At 43.1% G+C, this 23244-nt stretch overlaps 1 protein-coding gene across 4 annotated transcripts in view; it reads left to right on the forward strand.

Moving 5' to 3' along the window:
• The window catches only part of EOGT (EGF domain specific O-linked N-acetylglucosamine transferase), a 36949-nt gene that overhangs the window by 10954 nt on the left and 2751 nt on the right, over positions 1–23244 (forward strand). For 3 of the 4 annotated variants that reach the window (XM_030867682.3, XM_030867685.2, XM_070046606.1), the window contains 8 exons: positions 5019–5125; positions 7980–8083; positions 13572–13664; positions 14013–14084; positions 14227–14313; positions 14830–14898; positions 17458–17519; positions 19807–19926. In XM_030867682.3, the coding sequence (XP_030723542.1) occupies positions 5019–5125; positions 7980–8083; positions 13572–13664; positions 14013–14084; positions 14227–14313; positions 14830–14898; positions 17458–17519; positions 19807–19926 (714 nt within the window). Of the gene's footprint in view, positions 1–5018; positions 5126–7979; positions 8084–13571; positions 13665–14012; positions 14085–14226; positions 14314–14829; positions 14899–17457; positions 17520–18451; positions 18569–19806; positions 19927–23244 lie in introns of all 4 variants that reach the window. The other variant, XR_004041907.3, reaches the window with a different exon arrangement.

Consider the following 23244-nt stretch of genomic DNA (forward strand, 5'->3'; position numbering starts at 1 on the left):
GTGTCTTGGCGTATTTCTCCTTGGATTTATCCTGTATGGGACTCTCTGTGCTTCCTGGACTTGATTAACTATTTCCTTTCCCATATTAGGGAAGTTTTCAACTATAATCTCTTCAAATATTTTCTCAGCCCCTTTCTTTTTCTCTTCTTCTTCTGGAACCCCTATAATTCGAATGTTGGCACGTTTAATGTTGTCCCAGAGGTCTCTGAGACTGTCCTCAGTTCTTTTCATTCTTTTTTCTTTATTCTGCTCTGCAGTAGTTATTTCCACTATTTTATCTTCCAGGTCACTTATCCGTTCTTCTGCCTCAGTTATTCTGCTATTGATCCCATCTAGAGTACTTTTAATTTCATTTATTGTGTTGTTCATCGTTGCTTGTTTCATCTTTAGTTCTTCTAGGTCCTTGTTAACTGATTCTTGCATTTTGTCCATTCTATTGTCCATTCTATCTCCAAGATTTCGGATCAACCTTACTATCATTATTTTGAATTCTTTTTCAGGTAGACTGCCTATTTCCTCTTCATTTGTTAGGTCTGATAGGTTTTTATCTTGCTCCTTCATCTGCGGTGTGTTTTTCTGTCTTTTCATTTTGCTTATCCTACTGTGTTTGGGGTCTCCTTTTTTGCAGGCTGAAGGTTCGTAGTTCCTGTTGTTTTTTGTGTCTGTCCCCAGTGGCTAAGGTTGGTTCAGTGGGTTGTGTAGGCTTCCTGGTGGAGGGTACTAGTGCCTGTGTTCTGGTGGATGAGGCTAGATCTTGTCTTTCTGGTGGGCAGGTCCACGTCTGGTGGTGTGTTTTGGGGTGTCTGTAGACTTATTATGATTTTGGGCCGCCTCTCTGCTAATGCGTGGGGTTGTGTTCCTGTCTTGCTAGTTGTTTGGCATAGGATGTCCAGCACTGTAGGTTGCTGGTCGTTGAGTGAAGCTGGGTGCTGGCGTTGAGATGGAGATCTCTCGGAAATTTTTGCTGTTTGATATTATGTGCAGCTGGGAGGTCTCTTGTGGATCAGTGTCCTGAAGTTGGCTCTCCCACCTCAGAGGCACAGCACTGACTCCTGGCTGCAGCACCAAGAGCCTTTCATCCACAGGGCTCCTTAATTTGGGATGATTGGTTGTCTATTCAGGTATTCCACAGATGCAGGGTACATCAAGTTGATTGTGGAGCTTTAATCCGCTGCTTCTGATGCTGCTGGGAGAGATTTCCCTTTCTCTTCTTTGTTCTCACAGCTCCCAGGGGCTCAGCTTTGGATTTAGCCCCGCCTGTGCGTGTAGGTCGCCGGAGGGCGTCTGTTCTTTGCTCAGACAGGACGGGGTTAAAGGAGCCGCTGATTCGGAGGCTCTGGCTCACTCAGGCCCGGGGGTAGTGAGGGGCACGGAGTGTGGGGCGGGCCTGCGGCGGCAGAGGCCGGCGAGAAGTTGCAGCCTGAGGCGCGCCTGTGCGTTCTCCCGGGGGAGTTGTCCCTGGATCCCGGGACCCTGGCAGTGGCGGGCTGCACAGGCTCCCCGGAAGGGCGTGTGGCTAGTGACCTGTGTTCGCACACAGGCCTCCCGGTGGCGGCAGCAGCGGCCCTAGCGTCTCATGTCTGTCTCTGGGCTCCGCACTTTTAGCCGCGGCTCGCGCCCGTCCCTGGAGCTCTCTCAAGCAGCGTTCTTAATCCCCTCTCCTCGTGCACCAGGAGACAAAGAGGGACGTAAAAGTCTCTTGCCTCTTCCGCAGTTCCAGACTTCTCCCCGGACTCTCTCCCGGCCAGCCGCGGCGCACTAACGCCCTGCAGGCTGTGTTCACGCCGCCAACCTCAGTCCTCTCCCGGCGCTCCGACAAAAGCCGGAGCCTCAGCTCCCAGTCCCGCCCGCCCCGGCGGGCGAGCAGACAAGCCTCTCGGCTGGCGAGTTCCGGTCGGCCCGATCCTCTGCGCTGGAATCTGTCCGCTTTGTCCTCCGCACCCCTGTTGCTGTGCTCTCCTCCGCGGCTCCCAAGCTCCCCCACTCCGCCTCCCGAAGCCTCCACCCGCGAAGGGGCTTCCTAGTGTGTGGACACTTTTCCTCCTTCACAGCTCTCTCCCGCTGGTGCAGGACCCGTCCCTATCCTTTTGTCTCTGTTTAGTTTTTTCTTTTGCCCTACCCAGGTACGTGGGGGGTTTCTTACCTTTTGGGAGGTCTGAGGTCTTCTGCCAGCGTTCAGTAGATGCTCTGTAGGAGTTGTTCCATGCGTAGATGTATTTCTGGTGTATCTGTTCGTACAATATATCCTTGTAGCTTGTTTATTTTATACCTAATTGTTTGAACCTCTTAATCCCCTACCCCTGTCTTGCCCCTCCGCAATTCCCTCTCCCCATTGGTAACTGCTGCACCAGTTTACTTTCCCGACAACGGTGTATGAGGGTTCCCTTTGCTCCACATCCTTGCCAACATTTGTTATTTGTGTTTTTTTGGTGATAGCTATTCTGACAGGTGTGGTTTTGATTTGCATTTCCCTAATGATTAGCGATGTTGAGCATCTTTTCATGTGCCTGTTGGCTCTCTGCATGTCTTCTTTGGAAAAATGTCTACTCAGTTCTTTTGCCCATCTTTTAATGGAGTTGTTTGTTTTTTTGATGTTGAATTGTATGAGCTCTTTACATATTTTGGATATTAACCTCTTATCTGTCATATCATTTGCAAATATAGTCTCCCATTCTGTAGGTTGTCTTTTCATTTCGTCAACTGTTTCCTTTGCTTACAACTACTTTTAAGTTTACTTAGGTCCTGGAACTTCCCTGGTAGTCCAGTTGTTAAGACTCCATGCTTCCACTGCAGGGGACACAGGTTTGATTCCTGGTCAGGGAACTAAGTTCCCACATGCCGCACCACTTGGAGTGGCCAAAAAAAAAAAAAGTTTACTTAGGTCCTATTTGTTTATTTTTGCTTTTATTTCCTTTGCTTTAGGAAACAGATCAAAAAAAATATTGCTATGATTTATGTCAAAGAGAGTTCATTTTTGAGGTCAAACATTCATGCTAGGACTTCCCTGGTGGCGCAGTGGTTGGGAGTCCACCTGCCGATGCAGGGGACACGGGTTCGTGCCCCGGTCCAGGAAGATCCCACATGCCGCGGAGCGGCTGGGCCCGTGAGCCATGGCTGCTGAGCCTGTGCGTCCGGAGCCTGTGCTCCGCAACGGAGAGGCCACAACAGTGAGAGGCCTGCGTACCGCAAAAAACAAAACAAAACAAAAACAAAACAAAACCAAAACAAAAACATTCATGCTAAGTAAACCATTCAGGATAACAGTCTATCATTTTACTCTCTGCAAAGCAGGATCTTACTTAACAGACTTTTGCAGTAGGAGTTCCTGTTTTCTCGTGGGCATTTTGATTCCTAGCACACTTTGATATCTGAGATCCAAAATAAACGTTTGATATTTGCTTCCCGCTACCTTTTGATATCATGACAGTTCCCTAGGGTGTATTTGTATTAGTTATTGCTGTATAATAAATTACTCAGACATTTAGCAGCTTAAAACGATAAACATTTATTATCTCATGAAGTTTCTGATAGCCAGGATTTGGAGGCAGCTTAGCTGGGTGGCTCTGGCCAGGGTCTCCGAGGAGGCTGCAGTCAAGCTGTTGACCAGGGCTGTGGCCCTCTCTAGGCTCAGCTGGGCCTGCAGAATCTGCTTCCTAAGCTTGCATGTCATCTGTGGGTTTTCTTGTCTGGCTGTTGGCCAGAGGTGTCATTTCTTTACCATATGCGCCTCTCCGTAGGGCTACTGACAGCATGGCAGCCAGCTTCCCCAAGAGCATGTTGTCTGAGAAAGAGAGAGAGCGAGAGGGAAAAAGAGAGAGAGAGAGAGAGCACAAGCATGTCCCAAGATGGAGGCCTCGATCTTTGTATATCCTAATCTAGGAAGTGACCACCATCACTTCTGCCATATTCTGCTCATTAGAAGTGAATCACTAGGGCTGCCCTGATGGCGCAGTGGTTAAGAATCCGCCTGCCAATACAGGGGACATGGGTTCAAGCCCTGGTCTGGGAAGATGCCACATGCCGCCGAGCAACTAAGCCCATGCGCCGCAACTACTGAGCCTGCGCTGTAGAGTTCGCGAGCCACAACTACTGAGCCCACAAGCCACGACTACTGAAGCCCGCGCGCCTAGAGCCTGTGCTCTGCAACAAGAGAAGCCACCACAATGAGAAGCCTGTGCACCGCAACAGAGAGTAGCCCCCACTCACCACAACTAGAGAAAGCCCGTGAGCAGCAGCAACAAAGACCCAGTGCAGCCAAAAATAAATAAATTAAAAAAAAAAAAAGAAGTGAATCACTAAGTCCAACTCACCCTCCAGGGGAGGATATTCATCACTACCTCCTGAAGGAAGAAGTATCACAGAATTTGTGGACCTGATTTTGAAGCCACTACAATAAATATTTCAGCATTATGTGTGTTTTAAAAGGCTCTATTTGATATTTGTCTTACCTCAGACATGGTCTCAAAGATGAAGAGTTACAGCAATCTTTAGTTTAACTTGTGATTGTCTTCTTTTGTATGAAAGAAAATTGTACCAAGTGGCTTCCAAAGTTGTTTTCCGAGAAACAGACTTTCCTTTCCTCTGGGAAGCATAGCTGTCTGCTGTTTTTTCTAGGCACTTGGTAATTCTAGGAATGCCATGTTTCTCAGAATCCAAGAAGGTTCTCTGGGTCAGTGTTACTTCTGAGCCTCATCAGACTGCAAGAAACCTTTTAAAATCTTCCCACTTTACTGGTAGAGTTTTTTCGTCAACTCTGTGTAAATTTTTTCTTTGTCAGCAAAGTTCCCAGTTGGTCTTGCACATTAGGCTGAAATTTAAAATCGTTTTTGCTTTTAGTCTCAACATTAAGATTGATATCAAGTTGCATAAATGTTAGTAAGTTTGAGAAGTTCCACATGTCTTTATAAGAGTGTTTTCTAGAAATAAAATCTGCTTAATGAAAAGGTCCTTACTTACAAGGTTTCAGTAGGAAGTCCAGGAGGATCCCTTTGAAAGTATCTCTTGATTCTTAATTCCAGGTTTGCTGAGCTACAAAGCTATACTCAGCTCAACTTCAGACCAGTAGAAGATGCTAAGTGTGACATTGTTATTGAGAAACCAACCTACTTCATGAAATTAGATGCAGGTGAGAAGTTAATTTGTCTGTTATTTATTTATTGGTTAATGTGGTTTTGTTCCTTTTTTTGATATATATATTCCTATAATTCGGGGGCAAGCAATGTGACATTAAACAATAGATTAGCTTTTTGCTTTCTTCTTGTGAAGAAGTGAACTAATTTGAACTTCCCACTGTTTTATATTTTTGGCATGCTAGAAGAAACTTTCACATTGATATCGAATGACTCAATCAAAATCAAAAGATGAGAGGAGAAAGACTGGGTACCCCTTTTGTAACATTTACCTCATGTGGTTTCTTTAATCACTTGATTTAGCTGGTGCTTCAGTAGAACTCTTTAAAAATTAAAAGCCATGTATATAGTGCAGGTGGGAAAGGAAGGCCCATGACCTCTTCTGGCAAACTTTCTGGTACCATCTCCATGACTAAAGTTAACTTAAAATTCTTTTGGAAGTTAGCTCTGCCATATATTCTTTTTTTTTTTTTTTTGCGGTACGCGGGCCCCTCACTGTTGTGGCCTCTCCCGTTGCGGAGCACAGACTCCAGATGCGCAGGCTCAGCGACCATGGCTCACGGGCCCAACCGCTCCGCGGCATGTGGGATCTTCCCGGACCGGGGCACGAACCCGTGTCCCCTGCATCGGCAGGCAGACTCTCAACCACTGCACCTCCAGGGAAGCCCTGCCATATATTCTTGAAACAGAAAGTTAAAATTATTTTCCTCCTTAAGGTTATAGCTTCTAATTCTCCACATGCAAGCACAGCTTATGCTTTGTGAACTCATTGCCCTCGAGGGGAGCAACACAAATCGTACTCCGTTATCTCTCTCATTACAAGAGATGGAGGTTTCTATGCCACAGCACATCCAAATTCACGAGAGGCTGGGCTCAAGGTGAAATATAGAGAGCCGCCTGTCACAAATATTTCAGAATTCCTCTAATTTATTGATCATATTTTGAATGTGCTCTGCCTTCTGAAGTCCTAAGTGATATATTACAAGCTATGAGGTTCAGAAATCAGACAAGTTTAGGCTTCGGAAATGAGAGCAGGTAAAACTGCTGTGTTCAAGGTCCTGACTCATGTTTAAAATATGCAGATTCAAATGGGGCAAAGAAAACACTGATCTGCCTGAAAGCGGGTTGAACATGTGCGAACAGTTAAATTTATGTAGCTACTTATGCAATAAAGGATGTAAAGTAGGAACAATAGGCCAGGGTAGACATGTGTCATTTCTTTCCTATATTCATAACTCTGCCTTTTTCTTCTACCTTATGCTGTCATGCAGCGTTCCTTTTCATATTAACTCTTACCTTGAGAGAATGAGTATTCCGCAGAACAAGACTCATTTGGGGCCCATTTCTTGAGGACAGAGCCTGTGTTTTCTCCCTCTTTTATAAATCCTCCTGGTACCAAGTGCTATCTTGTGCATTCAGCATCCCTCAATAAATGTTATAAACTTGCTGAACGATTCATGGGACAGCTAACGTGTGCTGTGTGCTAACCTGGGAAAAGGGGATGGGTTGCCGTAGAACTTTCTTTTTCTTATTTATTTGAAAATATGCTCTTTGGCGAGATTTTTCTGGGTGAAAGAGAAAAGTCCCTCTAAACATTCATCTAAGATACCAGTCTACAAAGAATGGAGTGTTATTTTCCTTTTTCTTGTCTTTGTTGAGATATAATTGACGTCCAGCACTTTATACGTTAAAGGTGTGTAGCATAATGGCCTGACTTTCATAAATGGAGTCCTTTTTACTCTTATTTTCTGGCACACAACGTTATTATTCGCTCTAGGAATGAAGTCAGAATATTTCATGACTTTTGCTTTTGAGAGTCACTTTTTCTTTTAATCAACATTTTCCCTTCCTTAAAGTGCATATTTTAAATGTTAGTTCTTGGAATTTTATCCCATTTAGATTTGTACATTTCCAGGTTGAATACTGGGTCCTCCATACCTAAGTGGAGAGAGAAAGAGAAAGGGGAGAGAGAGAGGACAGAAGACAGAGAGAGAGAGAGAGAGAGACTGAGAAAGAGAGAGAGAGAGAGATTGAGAAAATGTTCAGTTTCTTATGAATGCTGGACTTAGGAACTTAAAAATAGCATCACTGCCCTCCTCTTTCCTCTGACCCAGCAGGATCCAGCTGGTCTTCACTAAGTTTTCACTTTGTGCCAGGCGCTGGGCTGGGTACTTTAGGTACGTTACCTAAAAGCTGGCACCTAAGTATATTGATTTCCTATTTCTGGTAGGAAAGCTCAAGCTTTGGAATTTACAAACTTGCCTGAGTACTTGCTCATAATTCGACTCAGTTCTTCTGACTCCAGAGTTTATGCTCTTTTAATTAGGACATGAGACATTCAGCTCTTTTCAATGATAGTTGGTTAATGTTTTCCCAAGAAGCAATATAAGTAGTGATTAAATAGGAGAAAAAGAGACAGGAATGAAAAATACCAAAATGCTAATAGTGCCATCATTGTCAATACTTCCATGATGACCAGGTGTCAATTGATTTAAAAACAATAAATGATCATAAACATAGTGATTAGTCTTCACGGTTCTATAGTTCTTCCCCATATTGAGTTAAATAGGCTTCTGTTATTTTTTCTGGGAACGTAATGATCGTTTGTTTCTTAGTGTATATGGGAAACTTTATTCCTAATTTCCAATTTGAACGTGAATTTTTGAACACAGTCAATATTTCAGCTGAGAACTACCTGTGTACTGATCATTTTAGGTTTGGAAAAAGTCTTAATTTCCCCCCCACCGGTTTCAGCTACAAGTCTATCATACTATAAGTAGATGGGGTAGAATTGTGTAACCATTTGTTCTTTGGGGTTAATTAACATGGATTTCTTTTTTCCAATCCTAGGTGTTAACATGTATCACCACTTCTGTGATTTCATCAATCTTTATATTACTCAGCACATTAATAATTCCTTCAGCACAGATGTGCACGTTGTGATGTGGGACACAGTAAGTAAAAACAGGCTCCCTGCTTCAGCGCTGTCTTTGCCTTGCTTAATACCTACGTGACTCTGATCCTGTGTAGTGGAATTTTCTAAGACACACACATTTACATATACTCATGTACAGACATCCATCCATGCGTGTGCAGTTGTGTGTGAACGCCTCTGTGTGGCTGAATTTACGTGGAAGTATAATATATGGGCAGATTCAGGTGTATGCATATACCTTTATTCCTGGAATTTTAGAATGAGGTTGTAGAAGATTTCTTTCCCCTTTGGGCAGGTGGAGCTCAAGTTTCCTCTGAGATGGGCATAAAAGACTGTCATTCACTTAACCTCCGTGACTCCCCACATGACCCGTGAGAGGAGAGCTTGCCTCTGTTTACAGTTTGGCCTCTTGTAATTACCATCCGTTTTGCTTCATTGCAGCTTCCTTGTTCGTTCCTGCTTTATGCCAGGTTGTGCCATGTGTATCTGCACATAAATACACGTGTTGAATCCCACCTGCTGTGGGCTTATTTGTTTTTAGTGCAGTCTTTTCTTCCTTCCTCTCTTTCTTTGCCTGCCTTTCCCCTGCTTTTCCCCATAGCTGGCCCCTCCACCGTCCCAGGTAACCTCGGGGAGTTGCCCCAGTGCTCTCACCTGTGAAATGGGATTATTACAGTGTCATTTTGAGGATGAAGCATACCGTGTGCGAACAGTCACAATGCCTGGTCCACAGCACATGGGCTCTGAATGTGAACCATGACAGCGACAGTGGGCAGGAGAACACGTGGTGTATAGTGTACACGAAAAAGGCTGCCTAACCTGGGCAGTGAGAACACCCACGGAGAACTCATCTCAGGGTCAGACAGACATTCCAACACCCAGGGCGCTTATAGGCCCCCTTCTTGTCCTGAGTCTGTCTGGAAGGCTAGTGCATGGGAACCATGGCTTGCTGGCAGGGCAGCATCAGGCGTTGCTTCCGGGGAGTCCTAGCAGCCCACATAGCACAGTTCAGATGCAAGGAGACGGGATCCACCTGGGGCAGGTATAGATCCCATGGGGGCCAATATCTTCTGGAACAACTGCGTTGGCCAAGCCCCCAGGATCCTGAGAGACACAACCAGTTACAGGAGTCCTTGTACTCTTTCCCAGTCCACATGCAGTGGAACCATCGGGTGTCTTTTAGAATTATAAACAGTGCTACCTAGAGCATAGGGGAGACATACTGTCTTGTTTCCAGAGAGCAGAGCTAGAGCATTAACTGAACGTCAAGTTCTTGTACAGAAGGGCAACTGATTTTGCTAATGCTTGTTTTGCTGATAGGAGGCTGGTAGCGGAGCTGTGTGGAGAGGTTTTCATGACCATGGCTCCCTAGGCGGGTAGTAGTTTGACTTCATGTCTGATTGATGGGAACGGGTTCTGATATTCCTGGCATGCTAACGCTCCCTTTTAGTCTCCTTCTTTGTACGGATTTGCGTTTCCCTCTTGTGTTCCAGTTTTGCTGCCACCTCAGTTCCATTGCTTGGCAACGTTTCAGGGAGCAAAGGGATCAGGAGTTCCTTTCCTTTCCTCCTTTTGCGTAAGATTGTGGCTTCCAGGCCATGTTACCAGCTGTGGGCAGCTCTCATTTAAGGCGCACAACCCTCCGTGGACTAGGGTTTTTGTTCCTTTATTTTACAGATGAAGAAGCTGAGGCGCTGAGTGGCAGGCCGTGTCTCTAGGATGACACAGTCAGCCAGGGGTTGAGACAAGGGTGCCCGTCCAGGCAATCTGCCCCCAGACCTGTGCCCTGCAACCACAGTGCTTTATCGCCTCCCTGTCCTTCCCTGCAGAACTTGTTAAGTTGATGGAAAGTTTTCCAGAAGCTTCCTTGTATCTTGTTGCATGCTTTTCTGTGGCTTCCTCTAGTGGATTGAGTTAAACCGAGCCAGCTTCTACAGACTCCCCCTTCTTGGTGCCTGCTGGGGTGGAGTGAAGAGACCGCATGGCCACCACGGGGCTCCCTGGTTGCTCAGTTTACTGAGTGTGTGATGTTAGTGCAGCCTGACCTCGACTGCCCTGGACATGCAGGATGCTTTTAGCCGAGCAGGTTGGCCTGCCTGGTGTGACCTCCCTCCTCTGCCCCTCTCTGTGCGTCCATTTTAAACCTGTTTTCTTGGTCAGAGAGGCCTTTGCTAGTTGCTCAGTCAGGGTCTCAGGACAGGCGAGGGCCAGTTTGTTCCAGAACTGAGGCCCACAGAATCCTGTAGGTTGGATGGGGATGGTGGTGAGGTGTTGTGTGGCCGCCGACCGGTTCTCTTTGGCTGGTGAGGCACTGAAGGAAGCAACCCTGCCTCCCCGAGGCTGACGGAGCTTCAAACCTCCTGCGGTGGACGGTGTTGCCGTAGAGCCAGTCCTGAAGGCCTCGGACGAGCTGTGCGCCCAGGGGAAGAACAGGGAGGTGGCAGTGGCCGCAGGTCAGACCCTAGTGACATTTTACGAACTGTCCCACAAGGAAGCCTCTGAGGCCTCCTCCTCTCGTCCACAGAAAGCTGAGCAGTCTGGCTGCCCTTCAGGCACGTGGCTTCCTCGGCGGGATTGGGCAGGGCCTCCACCCTCGAGCCATATGCAATGAGGGACACTCCTGCAGACGCATTTCTGGGCACAGCAGGGTTGCACACAAGAAACAGTAGTATAGCTTTATTATTGCCATTTTTAAATTATGCAAGTAAGACCAGGTTATAATGAGTTCAAACAACACAGAAGTATGTTAAGTTAAAAAAAAATTCTCCGTTGTCTTCTCCAATTCCATTTCCCTTGAAGGTAACTGCGGTTAACGTGTGTGAGAGTCCCTTGGGAGACTTTATTTTAATAAGTGTAAATATATCCTTTTACAACATTTAGGTAAGGATTTATATAAGGATATATATATTATGTAAAATTTGTATAAGGATATGTTTATATCCTTATAGAAAATAAAATGTGTTCTCTTATGTTGCTAACTTAATATTATACGGCGGGCATCTTTCCAAGTCAGCACATGCAGGATTATCATTTCTTTAGTGGTTGCATGCTCTTCCACTTGCTGGACGTCATGGATGTCTGGTGGAAGCCTTAATGTGTGTATTTACCTCTGTCCCCACCCTGATCACATTTAATTTGTTTCCAGTTCTTTGCTCTTTACGGAAATGCTGTCCTGAACATCCTTTTCATATACATATGTTTTTACATAGTCATCCTAGCATTTCTGCAGGGCAGATTCCTATAACTGGAATTTCTAAGTCATAGGTTGTTCAAGTTTGAGATATACACAACAGGAAATTTTATGTCATCTTTAAGAATATCCAGATATTCTTCATCATAAGACTGGAAAACCCCTCCTTCGCCTGTGGCAGATAATTTGAATTTCAGGGACTTCTAGAGAAGAAGCTTCTAGAGGTGGTTATTACTGAATACTACATGATTTCTCTGAAAAGGGACCAGTCAGGATTACTTTATTTTATTATTAAATTTTCCTTTCAAAGGTATCTTATTTTATCCCAAGTATTTTTTTCTCAGGAAACTGTCTAGAATCACTTCTTTTAATTGTCTTTTATTTATTATTGAACCAAAACTGGGATATTCAATTTTTGATGGTGTTGAGAAGGGCCTTTATTAGAACAGCACTGGAGAAACATTGAAGGAAAGAATTTTTATTTTTTATCACCACATCTAACAGTTCTCAGTAACTTTGAAATAACTCTAATATGTGCAACATAAAATTTTCAAAATCTGAAAAAAAGGAATGCTGTAAAGATAAAAAGACATGGACATAATGAACGCCATGTATAACCAACTGTAGACCTTGAATGTAACCCTACAATACGTATTTCTTTCTTCTTTCGGCGGAATTTTTCCATCTAAGTTCTACCATTTCGAAATAAATGGACCTCCGTCCTTCAGCTGATGGAGCACGTAATTAATTTCTACTTTTCAAAAATGAAATGCATTTGGTAAATGTGCCAGAAAAAACTGGTTCTCATCGAAAGGCAAGTGCCATATAGGGGTTACAAGAATGGAGTCTGGAACCAAAGAGACTGGATTTAATCCCAGCCCTGTAAACGCAGCAGTTCTACAGTTGAGGCAAATTACTTAAACTTTGTCTCAGTTTCCTCATCTGTGAAATGGGGACAATGGTATTCCCTCGCTCATTAAGTTAGTGGGGTGGTTTAATGTGTTAATAACGTCAAGTTCTTAGAATAGTGCCTGAGATGTAGGAAGTATGCAGGATACTATTAATGTTATTATTATTGGGACTTCCCTGGTGGCACAGTGGTTAAGAATCCGCCTGCCAATTCAGGGGACATGGGTTCGAGCCCTGGTCTGGGAAGATCCCACATGCCGTGGAACTACAAAGCCTCTGTGCCACAACTACTGAGCCTACGCTCTAGAGCCCGTGAGCCACAACTACTGAGCCCATGTGCCACAACTACTGAAGCCCGTGTGCCTAGAGCCCGTGATCGGCAACAAGAGAAGCCACCACAATGAGAAGCCCGTGCACCACAACGAAGAGTAGCCCCTGCTCGCCGCGACTAGAGAAAGCCCATGTGCAGCAACGAAAACCCAACGCAGCCAATAAATAAATAAATTTTAAAAGTATATTATTATTATTACTACTCATTAATGTCAGTGGGGAATTATGTTATTCATTAATCAATAGGGACATCATTTCCTAGAGTTACATTCATTATGTTTCTTTTTTAATAAACTTACAAAGGGTCTAATCAGTTTTTTTTTGTTTTTTTCTATTAATTAATTCATTTATTTATTTCTGCCTGTGTTGGGTCTTCATTTCTGTGCGAGGGCTTTCTCTAGTTGTGGCAAGCGGGGGCCACTCTTCATCACGGTGCGCGCGCCTCTCAGTATCGTGGCCTCTCTTGTTGCGGAGCACAGGCTCCGGACGCGCAGGCTCAGTAGTTGTGGCTCACGGGCCTAGTTGCTCCGCAGCATGTGGGATCTTCCCAGACCAGGGCTCGAACCCGTGTCCCCTGCATTGGCAGGCAGATTCTCAACCACTGCGCCACCAGGGAAGCCCCCATTATGTTTTTAATGTTAAAACTTTCAAGGCATTTTCTTGCTCTCAGATTTCTTTCCAAAAGTGCATTCTGTCTGCTCTGATGGGTTTTGCTCCCTGAGCATATCACAGTGTGTACAAAAGGTGGTGTACATATGTGTTGTGTGTGTCTGTGATTTGGATAGAAAATTCACGGGGGAAAACTCCCTACAATGACTGCAATTTTAAGGACATGAGAATAAAAAGGGCTAGGATGGAAAGCTAAGATTATAATTGTGGTGATTATTTCTGATGATATTACATCAGATTAGGGACTTGCTCAGGCCCAAGATGAAAATCCATTTTTTTTCTATGGGTTTTATGAGCTTATTTCGGATTGCTGGTTCTTAATACTAAGAAGCTAATTCAGCTATTTTCTCACATTTTTGAAAAGCCAAGTTTAGCCAAATTCCCTAACTTATTTTGTTTCCATTTTCAGAGCTCCTACGGATATGGTGACCTGTTCTCCGATACATGGAAAGCATTTACTGATTATGATGTTATACATTTGAAAACTTATGATTCCAAAAGGGTACTGGAAACTTTACTGAAATGCCTGTAAATAACTGTCATTGCAGATGACCCACTCATCAAATAAATATTTAATCTGAGTTTCTACGAGCTATTACCATTGATTTCTAACTCAGTTTCTTTTGTAATAACTAGAATCATCATGGTTATTAACCATGTAGCTTTTAAAACCTTTTGTTCATAGCTTTTTCAGGAATATGAATTTCACTTGAATGAAACAATTGGCTATGCAAAATATTTTGATGCAAAACAGAGATTAATTAAATTATTTTCTGTAATTATTTGTGCTGTTTTGGTGTGAAGGGTGCAAACTGTGTTCTCTTACCTTTTAAAATATCTTCATTCTTAGGTATGTTTTAAAGAAGCTGTTTTTTCCTTACTCCCCCGGATGAGGTACGGGCTGTTCTATAATACCCCTCTGGTAAGCATGTCATCTGTGGTTAACATTCCTGTTCAGAGAATTTATTCTTGATGGATTTTAAGATAACACATATAACTTGAGAACATCTTAAATAGTAATGCAGATATTATTCATTGTAATAGGAAATATTTTTTTATTTTAGATCTCTGGCTGTCAAAATACCGGATTATTCCGGGCATTTTCTCAGCATGTACTACACAGACTGAACATCACACAAGAGGGTCCCAAGGTAATGACTACATTATGGGTTCTGAGGTGGTCTTGACTTTTCACCCCGAATAAAAATCAATACCAGCTTTGCAGAAAAAGGAGATCATCAGCAGACAGTGTTTTCTGGGTTGTTTTCTGACCTGGAGTGATTTGAAATCAGATGTCAACAACCGAGAAAATTTCGATAAACTAAAGATAGTGGAAGAATGTGTTTTTTTCTCTTTTTCTTTTCCTTTTCTTTTCCCTGTATCTCTCCATCCTTCCTCAAACCCCTACCCAGCCCACATAAACTCTGCCCCCAAATCCACCCACCCAACCAAAAAGAAGTAGTATGATGGACGGGTTTCGCCTTCTGTGGCTAAAGTGGATGCATTTTTATCCCCTGAGAGAATTGTGAAGAAATCAGGCTAAAAAAAAAAAAAGTTTCATAAAGGTGTCCTTATTGAGTTTCATCTCTCGGTGAAAATCACATTTTAAGTTCATTTGTTCATTTATCTGTCCAGGCATACACAGCATTATTTTGCCTTTTCCACAGGATGGAAAAATTCGAGTCACCATTCTCGCACGGAGCACAGAATACCGGAAAATACTCAACCAAAATGAGGTTAGTTTTTGGGATGCATTTTTAATAGCGTCATATTGAATTTCACTTCCTATGACTGATGTGCTTTATTTTTTTCACATCATACTAAATGCTTTGATTTGAAATTATTAGCTTTTAGAAAAGTCTGATGGCTGTGCCCAGTTTATTTATTGGATTTCTACTGCAAGTCATCAAACCATCCATTGCTGAATGAGCTTTGCCTTACTGTAGACATTCATCACACCACCTCAGTGTGGAAACAGAGACAAAACTGCCTGAGTTCTGCCTTTGCGGCCATGGATTGCCAAATTTTTTGTCTCTGGGCAAACTAGCAGCAAAACAATGGGAGAGTATCTTTGGGGAGATGGCTGATGGACTGTGGCAGGACTGTGGCATCCAGCAGCAGATTAAGTTGGAAAAGTCTCCATCCTTTTCATGGGTGTCTTAGAAATTGTTCACCTCTTAGCCTCCCTGACTCATTTCAACAACATCAATTCATAAATTATACTTAATCTTAAGGAGATCACCATGGAAGCCTCCCTGCAACAGCATGACTGGACGATGTCCTTGCAATAGTAAGGTTTGCTCGAATGTGGATGGCCTCTAGAAGCTGGAAAAGGCAAGGATTCTCCCCTAGAGACTCCAGAAGGGGTGCAGCTCTGCCTACGCCTTGATTTCATCCCAGTGAGGTTTCTATCTCATTGTGTAGGACTTCTATCCTACAGAACCATAAGAGGATAAATTGTGTTGTTTTAAGATGATAAGTTTGTAGTAATTTGTCACAGCAGCAAATAGAAAATGAAGACACAGAGAGAGAGATGAAACTGACTTACTTATTTGTAAACGACTCTGGCTGCAAGAGTAGGAGTGGGGAGATTGATTAAGAGCCGTTGCCCCGATAAGAGTTTAGATGAAGCGGGTGACACAGTAGGGATGACAAAATAAGTGGTTTCAGGATGTATCTTGGAGATAAAGCCTATGATACTTGTTGTGGGAATGTACAGTTATAGCCACAGGTACGGCCAGGAGAGGTAGTGAGAATCAAGCGTGAACTCCTGGGCTTTTGGCTTAAGCAGTTCAGTGGGCTTGAGATGGGAGGGAAATTGGGGGCAGGTTTTGATGGGGAAAATGTTTCACACAGATTAATTTGGGTGCCTCATCCAAATTATGTAGTTAGCATCTCTTCTTGAGATGCACATGGATTATGGAGGACATGAACATATGGTGTAACGAGGCATTGATTGTGAGCTGTGTGCATGGAAGAAATGAACAGTGTACGTATGTGTGTTTTAAACACCTGGAAATAAAAGTGTCACGTAATGCAGTGTTGGGGTAGACAGGTGAGAAGCCTCATTAGCAGGCAGATCAATAGTACGTATTGATAGAGGTAACGGGTATTGGCTGCAATTATGTACCAAGTATATTGCTATGTGCTCCCCATACCTGTACGGTAACTTTCCCAGCAAACAGAAAATATAGGTATTTTATTATTATTCTCTATTCTGGGCAAGGACACTGAGGCTTATAGGTTTAAAAACATGCCCGAGGTCACCCAGCTAATGAGCAGAGTAATGAGCGGTGAGCCAGGTTCGTCAGGGTCTGAGCCTGCTTCTTCAGCAGAGCGTTCCACTGCCCTAACACAATTTGACCTTGGAGGAGACCGACCCACCTTGCCTCCCAGTCCATCGGGAAGGGGCAATCAGCTGCTGGAAAGAAATCCAGTGGAAGGGTAGCATCAGTGGGTGCTGCACTGCAGCCATCGACGTTTTCAGATCCAGCTCCGCAGATCGCCCGGATGCTCTTGCCCGAAGGTGGGATTTGGTAACTCAGCTCCAATACCAAGCCAAAGAGCGCCCAACTGGCTGCTTTTCTCCCAGGATTGGCATCTCTTGGAGAGGCAGCTCCCAGGCAGAGAAGAAAGCACCTTTCTCTTTTCCTTGACTCGTGAAAAGATAGCAAAACCCAGATGCTCTCATTAAATGATGGTTCCTGCAATCCTGCCCTACTTCAAGATTAGAATTGTGAGGGACATAGAGAACCATGACGATGCATTCGATGATCGATTAATCATGCTTAGTTTCTCTTCGCTAAAAGTATAGTTGTTTTCCTGCGTAGAGAGGTTGAAAATGTTTTTCTGCCCGGAATATAGTATTTTCGGTGGGTGAGGTTCCAAAGCACTAGGGGTTTGTCTGAAATGAGATAATGGGTAGGAAGAAAATTCTGGAACAAAGTAGGTACCCAACGAATATATGTTGAAAGTTGAGGGACTAACTATTGCAATAACAATAGCTAACACTTCATGTGCGTCTATGTCAAGCCCTTTGCTCTTACGAATTGTCACCCCGCAGCCTCATAGCAACTCGGAGCAGTGCAATTTTAGGGAGGTAGCGTATCCTCCCTAAAATGCAGGCGTGGAGCCTGCACTTGAACTCAGTTAAGGGTTAAACACAATAGACCTGAAGGATATTTAATGCTTGAAAAATATTTTATATGAAAAATAAAAATTTGGGGACTCCAAGGTAAGTAAAACAGAAGAGAAGGAAGGAAAAGAAATTCTAAAGGTTTCTCTTATTTTCCCAGCTTGTAAATGCACTGAAAACGGTATCTACATTTGAGGTCCAGATTGTCGATTATAAGTATAAGTAAGTAATAACCCACTCTTGGGCAGACACTGTCGTCTTTGACTTTGATGAGTTAATGGGTGAGAGGAAGGACTTTGTAAATGGGAGTTGTTGGCGCATGTAGACCTGGAAGGGACAAGCGGACGCCATCGGTGAATGAAATGGGCAGGTGAGGACCCCAGGCGTAGGGGGCGGAAGCTCTTCAGCTGTGAGGGGCCTGATGCTGCCGCACCATCCCTTTTTTAAAGAGAAGTGATGAATCCTGATTTTCATTTGAAATTTCTGAATTTCTAAAAGTCGGCAACTAATTCCGAATTTTAAAAAAATGTTGTAGACTTCACTTGCCTGCTAGCTGCTGGGTTTCAACTTCTGACCTACAATATGGGAATAATTAAGGGAATAATTTGAGGTTCATCAAATAATAGGCTTCTAAAAATCTTTTCAAATATTACATTTCTTTTAAAATTCTGATACAAGTAAACAGCTTGGAAAGACAGAACCTGCCTATCATTTACTGTCTAGGTAACCCGTGTTGACATGAAAACAATAATACTGTAAAGATAATACATGTTCTTGGTAGAAAAGGTCAGAAAGGTTCCAAAGGAAAGTGAAAACTTTTCTCTCCCTCCTTGGCCCACCCACAATCATAGTCCTGTTGTCCAAACAGTTGTTTTCTATGTAAAAAAAAAAGTATACATATACCAGCATAGGGTGCCTGACACAGCTAGGTTTAAACTTATTGGTAAGTGTGGGAGTTTTGCACCTCATTCATTATACATTTGTTCATTTATACCACACATCTTTATCAGGTACCTACCATGGGCCTCGCAGTAGGAATTCAGTTATGAAGGAAGCATGGCTCTTGTCTTGAGGACCTCAGACACTGAATATGAATAAATAGCAGTTGCAAGAACAGCTGTCATTTATTGAGACTTACTCTTATGCTTCCCTAGCTCTGTCTCATCTCCCTCTTCTGAGAGTCTTGTGAGGTTGGCGAAGCTATTCCTATTGGACGGGTGACACTTCGCCACGGTGACTCCCCTCATTGCCACCTGAGGAAAAATGTGGAGGTAGAAGAGGGCCCGGGGTCAGGATGAAAGAACTGGGCGGGGGGGCACCTCTGAGGCTCTGTCACTGACTGGCTTTGAAGAATACGTAGGGGTTTCCCCGATGAAGGAAGAGTGACAGTAAATTCAGACCTTGCCAATCTGAGGGACACAGTAGTAACCTAACGGCATCGAGGTTTGTGAGTCCTGACCTTTGGGCCTTTTCCAGAAATAATAACTCCACGGATATATTCCCCCGGACAAATGCCCCTCCTTGCCTCGGTATCGGTTGGCATCCCTGGGGAAACTGAGGCACATGTACCTCGTGTGAGACACACTTGGTGGCTTTGTCTCCCTTCCCTTGTGCGGAGTGTGGGGTTTCTGTTCTGCTGGGAGAGGAAGCTCTTTAAAGAGGTGAAGCTGATTAAGAGGAAATTTGCTTTCCCTTCTTAGATGCCAGCGGACCTATTTATTTTTCTTCACTTGGAGTGGGTGGGACCGGGAGATCAGATTCCATTATGTTTATTCAGAGTGTTAGCCTCTGTCCAGCAATTCTTCCCAGCCTCACTGACTTTCGGTTCAGAGTTTGCACATCTTTTAGTGTCTTGAATTCCAAGACTACTTTTACAGTCCCAAGGTGCATACAATTGTGGATTTATCCCTCATAAATCCACAAAGACAGGAAAATGCCGTCACGGCATCCAAGACAATCTTAGGAGTACCCAGATGGTAATCGAATGACTCAAATCACACAAGGAGGAATTTATTTTATTTTGTAAAAATTCCTATATGATTTTAAGGAAATAGTTTTCAGTTTGGTACGAATATATCATAACATCACTTTAATGCTTGCTAATTTCATTTTTCATAAAGAGGGAGCAAGCCTCAGGCTCAGAGCTCTGCCTTGCAATGTTATCTACCTACATTGGAATAATGCTTTTTAGTTTCATTATATCTATTTTTACAGTTTTCTTCATGTCATGAGTTACTGGTTTTCCATTTAAGACAGGTATAAAAGTTTTCTTCTAAAATAAGAAAATGTAAGTTTAAAAAAAAGGGAGCTTAACTTAGAGAAAATGTTATTAAGTAATTAAGTTGTTAATTTCTGGAGTAGATTTGAAATTGGCAAAAAAATATGGCAGAAGGTGCTTTAAATTGGGAAAGATATTGTATAAACGCTGTTACCATGAATCATGAGCTTACGCAACTTAATACTTTCCCTCTCCTCCCCTTTTTTCTTTTGTTGTTCTTTGTGTTCACAGGGAACTTGGGTTTTTAGATCAGCTAAGGATCACGCATAACACGGACATATTTATTGGAATGCATGGAGCTGGTCTTACCCATTTACTTTTCCTTCCAGACTGGGCTGCTGTGTTTGAACTGTAAGTGTTTGGGGACACTTTTACATTGAGGCAGCTGATAATGCTTTTTCTGCCAGCTGAGGCTTTCATTCAGAGCATCAAAAGGCTTCATATTTAATCATTACAAAGAAGTCACATCATGTAGGCATCTAAAAAGAAAAAAAGACCTAAAACTAAAAATGTGAAGTCTGCAGCCTGCCATTGCCCTTAGCAAGCAAATATCTCTTTCCTTCCCCATCTCAGCAGGATTCGGGAGATGTGAATCTATGGTTTCCTTCCTCTGAGTGCATTTCTGTGTTCCTGTCAAACTGAAAGCATCTCCCTGCAATCAGTGTAATTATTGTGTTAAAAGAGAACCTGGGGCTTCCCTGGTGGCGCAGTGGTTGAAAGTCCGCCTGCCGATGCAGGGGACACAGGTCCGTGCCCCGGTCCGGGAGGATCCCACATGCCGCAGAGCGGCTGGGCCCATGAGCCGTGGCCACTGGGCCTGCGCGTCTGGAGCCTGTGCTCCGCAACGGGAGAGGCCACAACAGTGAGAAGCCCGCGTACCACAAAAAAAAAAGAGAACCTGTGTGTTGCCCACCCATGTTCATAGCTACGTTTTTCCATTAGCCAAGAGGTGGAGGCAACTCAGTTGTCCATTGACTGTTGAATGGATAAACAAAATGTGATACACACACATCCAATAGAATATTATTCAGCTTAAAAAAATAAAGAAATCCTGTCTCATGCTATATGACAGGGACGAACCTTGAGGACATTATGGTAAGTGAAATAAGTTACTCTCAAAAGCACAAATACCGTATGATTTCACTTATATGAGGTACATAGAGTAGTCAGATCCATAGAGACAGAAAGTAGAAGAGGTTGCCAGGAACTGGGGGGAGAGGTGAACGGGGACTTAGTGTTTAATGGGGACAGAGTTTCACTTTTGCAAAATGAAAGCATTCTGGAGATTGGTCACATAACAATAAGGTATACTTACCCCTGAACTGTACACTTATAAATGGTTAAGATGGTAAATTTTATGTCATGAGTTTTCTACCACAATTAAGAAAAAGAGAGAGTTTGAGTACCTGTATGCCTGGGTGAAGAGCACAGCTCCAAACACAAGCCCACCACTTTGCCTAGTGCTCACTGATTCCATACACAGGGAGACTGAGGCCTCAAGGGGAAAGTAATCTTCCCAGAGTGTTCCTTTAACTCGGTGGTTGGTTATGGAGACATGGACTTCTCTCGTTTAATAATTCTACTCTGGATACCAATAGTGATTACTGTTACCTGATTTCCCCTCCTTGCATCTAAATATTTTTATTTTATGGTTGCATTTTAAAAATGACTTGGCATTTCTTTTTTTCTTTTTTTTTTATTTGCGGTACGTGGACCTCTCACTGCTGTGGCCTCTCCCATTGCGGAGCATAGGCTCCGGACGCGCAGGCTCAGCGGCCACGGCTCACGGGCCCAGCCACTCCGTGGCACGTGGGATCCTCCCGGACTGGGGCATGAACCCACGTCCCCTGCATCGTCAGGCGGACTCTCAACAACTGCGCCACCAGGGAAGCCCTTGACTTGGCATTTAAATGAGAGACTAATTAGAAAAAAGTTGTCATGAACTTCCAACACCCTGAAAAACATTTAAAAATATATATATGTTAGAGAAATAGCCAGATAATTGTAGATTCTATTTCAGTTCTTCATTTCTTCCAGAGAGGAAGGGAGGGAAGGAAAGAAATGTCATTGAGAAATCTCAGGCCTTGGAGGTCAACAGACCTGGGATCAATTTCTGCTTTGGAGGATATGTTACCTACCCCAAAGCCACGTTCATATGTACAAAGATGGGGGTATTAGGAGTTAATATCTAGTTCACAGTCCTATTGATAAAGGTCCCCTCCATTCTTTAATCCTATTCTGCTTTTGGAAAGTTAAGATAATTTAGTTATGGGAATATTTTTAAAATAATCTCTCCCACTCTTTTGTGTGTGTGTGTTTCTATAAACAGTTTTATTGGGACATAATTTACACACCATACAATTCACTCATTTAAATCGTATAATTCAATGGTTTTAATATATTGACAGAGTTGTGCAACCACCACCATAACTTTTTTTTTTAACATCTTTAATGGAGTATAATTGCTTTACAATGGTGTGTTAGTTTCTGCTTTATAACAAAGTGAATCAGTTATACATATAAATATGTTCCCATATCTCTTCCCTCTTGCGTCTCCCTCCCTCCCACCCTCCCTATCCCACCCCTCTAGGTGGTCACAAAGCACCAAGCTGATCTCCCTGTGCTATGTGGCTGCTTCCCACTAGCTATCTGTTTTACATTTGGAAGTGTCTATATGTCCATGCCACTCTCTCACTTTGTCACAGCTTACCCTTCCCCCTCCCCATATCCTCAAGTCCATTCTCCAGTAGGTCTGTTTCTTTATTCCTGTCTTACCCCTAGGTTCTTCATGACCTTTTTTTTTTTCTTAGATTCCATATATATGTGTTAGCATACGGTATTTGTTTTTCTCTTTCTGACTTACTTCACTCTGTATGACAGACTCTAGGTCCATCTACCTCACTACAGATAACTCAATTTCGTTTCTTTTTATGGCTGAGTAATATTCCATTGTATATATGTGTCACATCTTCTTTATCCATTCATCCGATGATGGACACTTAGGTTGCTTCCATCTCCTGGCTATTGTAAATAGAGCTGCAATGAACATTTTGGTACATGACTCTTTTTGAATTATGGTTTTCTCAGGGTATATGCCCAGTAGTGGGATTGCTGGGTCGTATGGTAATTCTATTTGTTTTTTTAAGGAAACTCCATACTGTTCTCCATAGTGGCTGTATCAATTTACATTCCCACCAGCAGTGCAAGAGTGTTCCCTTTTCTCCACACCCTCTCCAGCATTTATTGTTTGTAGATTTTTTGATGATGGCCATTCTGACTGGTGTGAGATGATATCTCATTGTAGTTTTTTTAAAATTTTTTTATTTAAAAAAAATTTTTCTCGTAGTTTTGATTTGCATTTCTCTAATGATTAATGATGTTGAGCATTTTTTCATGTGTTTGTTGGCAATCTGTATATCTTCTTTGGAGAAATGTCTATTTAGGTCTTCTGCCCAGTTTTGGATTGGGTTGTTTGTTTTTTTGTTATTGAGCTGCATGAGCTGCTTGTAAATCTTGGAGATTAATCCTTTGTCAGTTGCTTCATTTGCAAATATTTTCTCCCATTCTGAGGGTTATCTTTTGGTCTTGTTTATGATTTCCTTTGCTGTGCAAAAGATTTGAAGTTTCATTAGGTCCCATGTGTTTATTTTTGTTTTTATTTCCATTTCT

The sequence above is a fragment of the Globicephala melas genome, chromosome 11, assembly GCF_963455315.2.
Source record: "Globicephala melas chromosome 11, mGloMel1.2, whole genome shotgun sequence".
In the NCBI taxonomy this organism is placed as follows: domain Eukaryota; kingdom Metazoa; phylum Chordata; class Mammalia; order Artiodactyla; family Delphinidae; genus Globicephala; species Globicephala melas.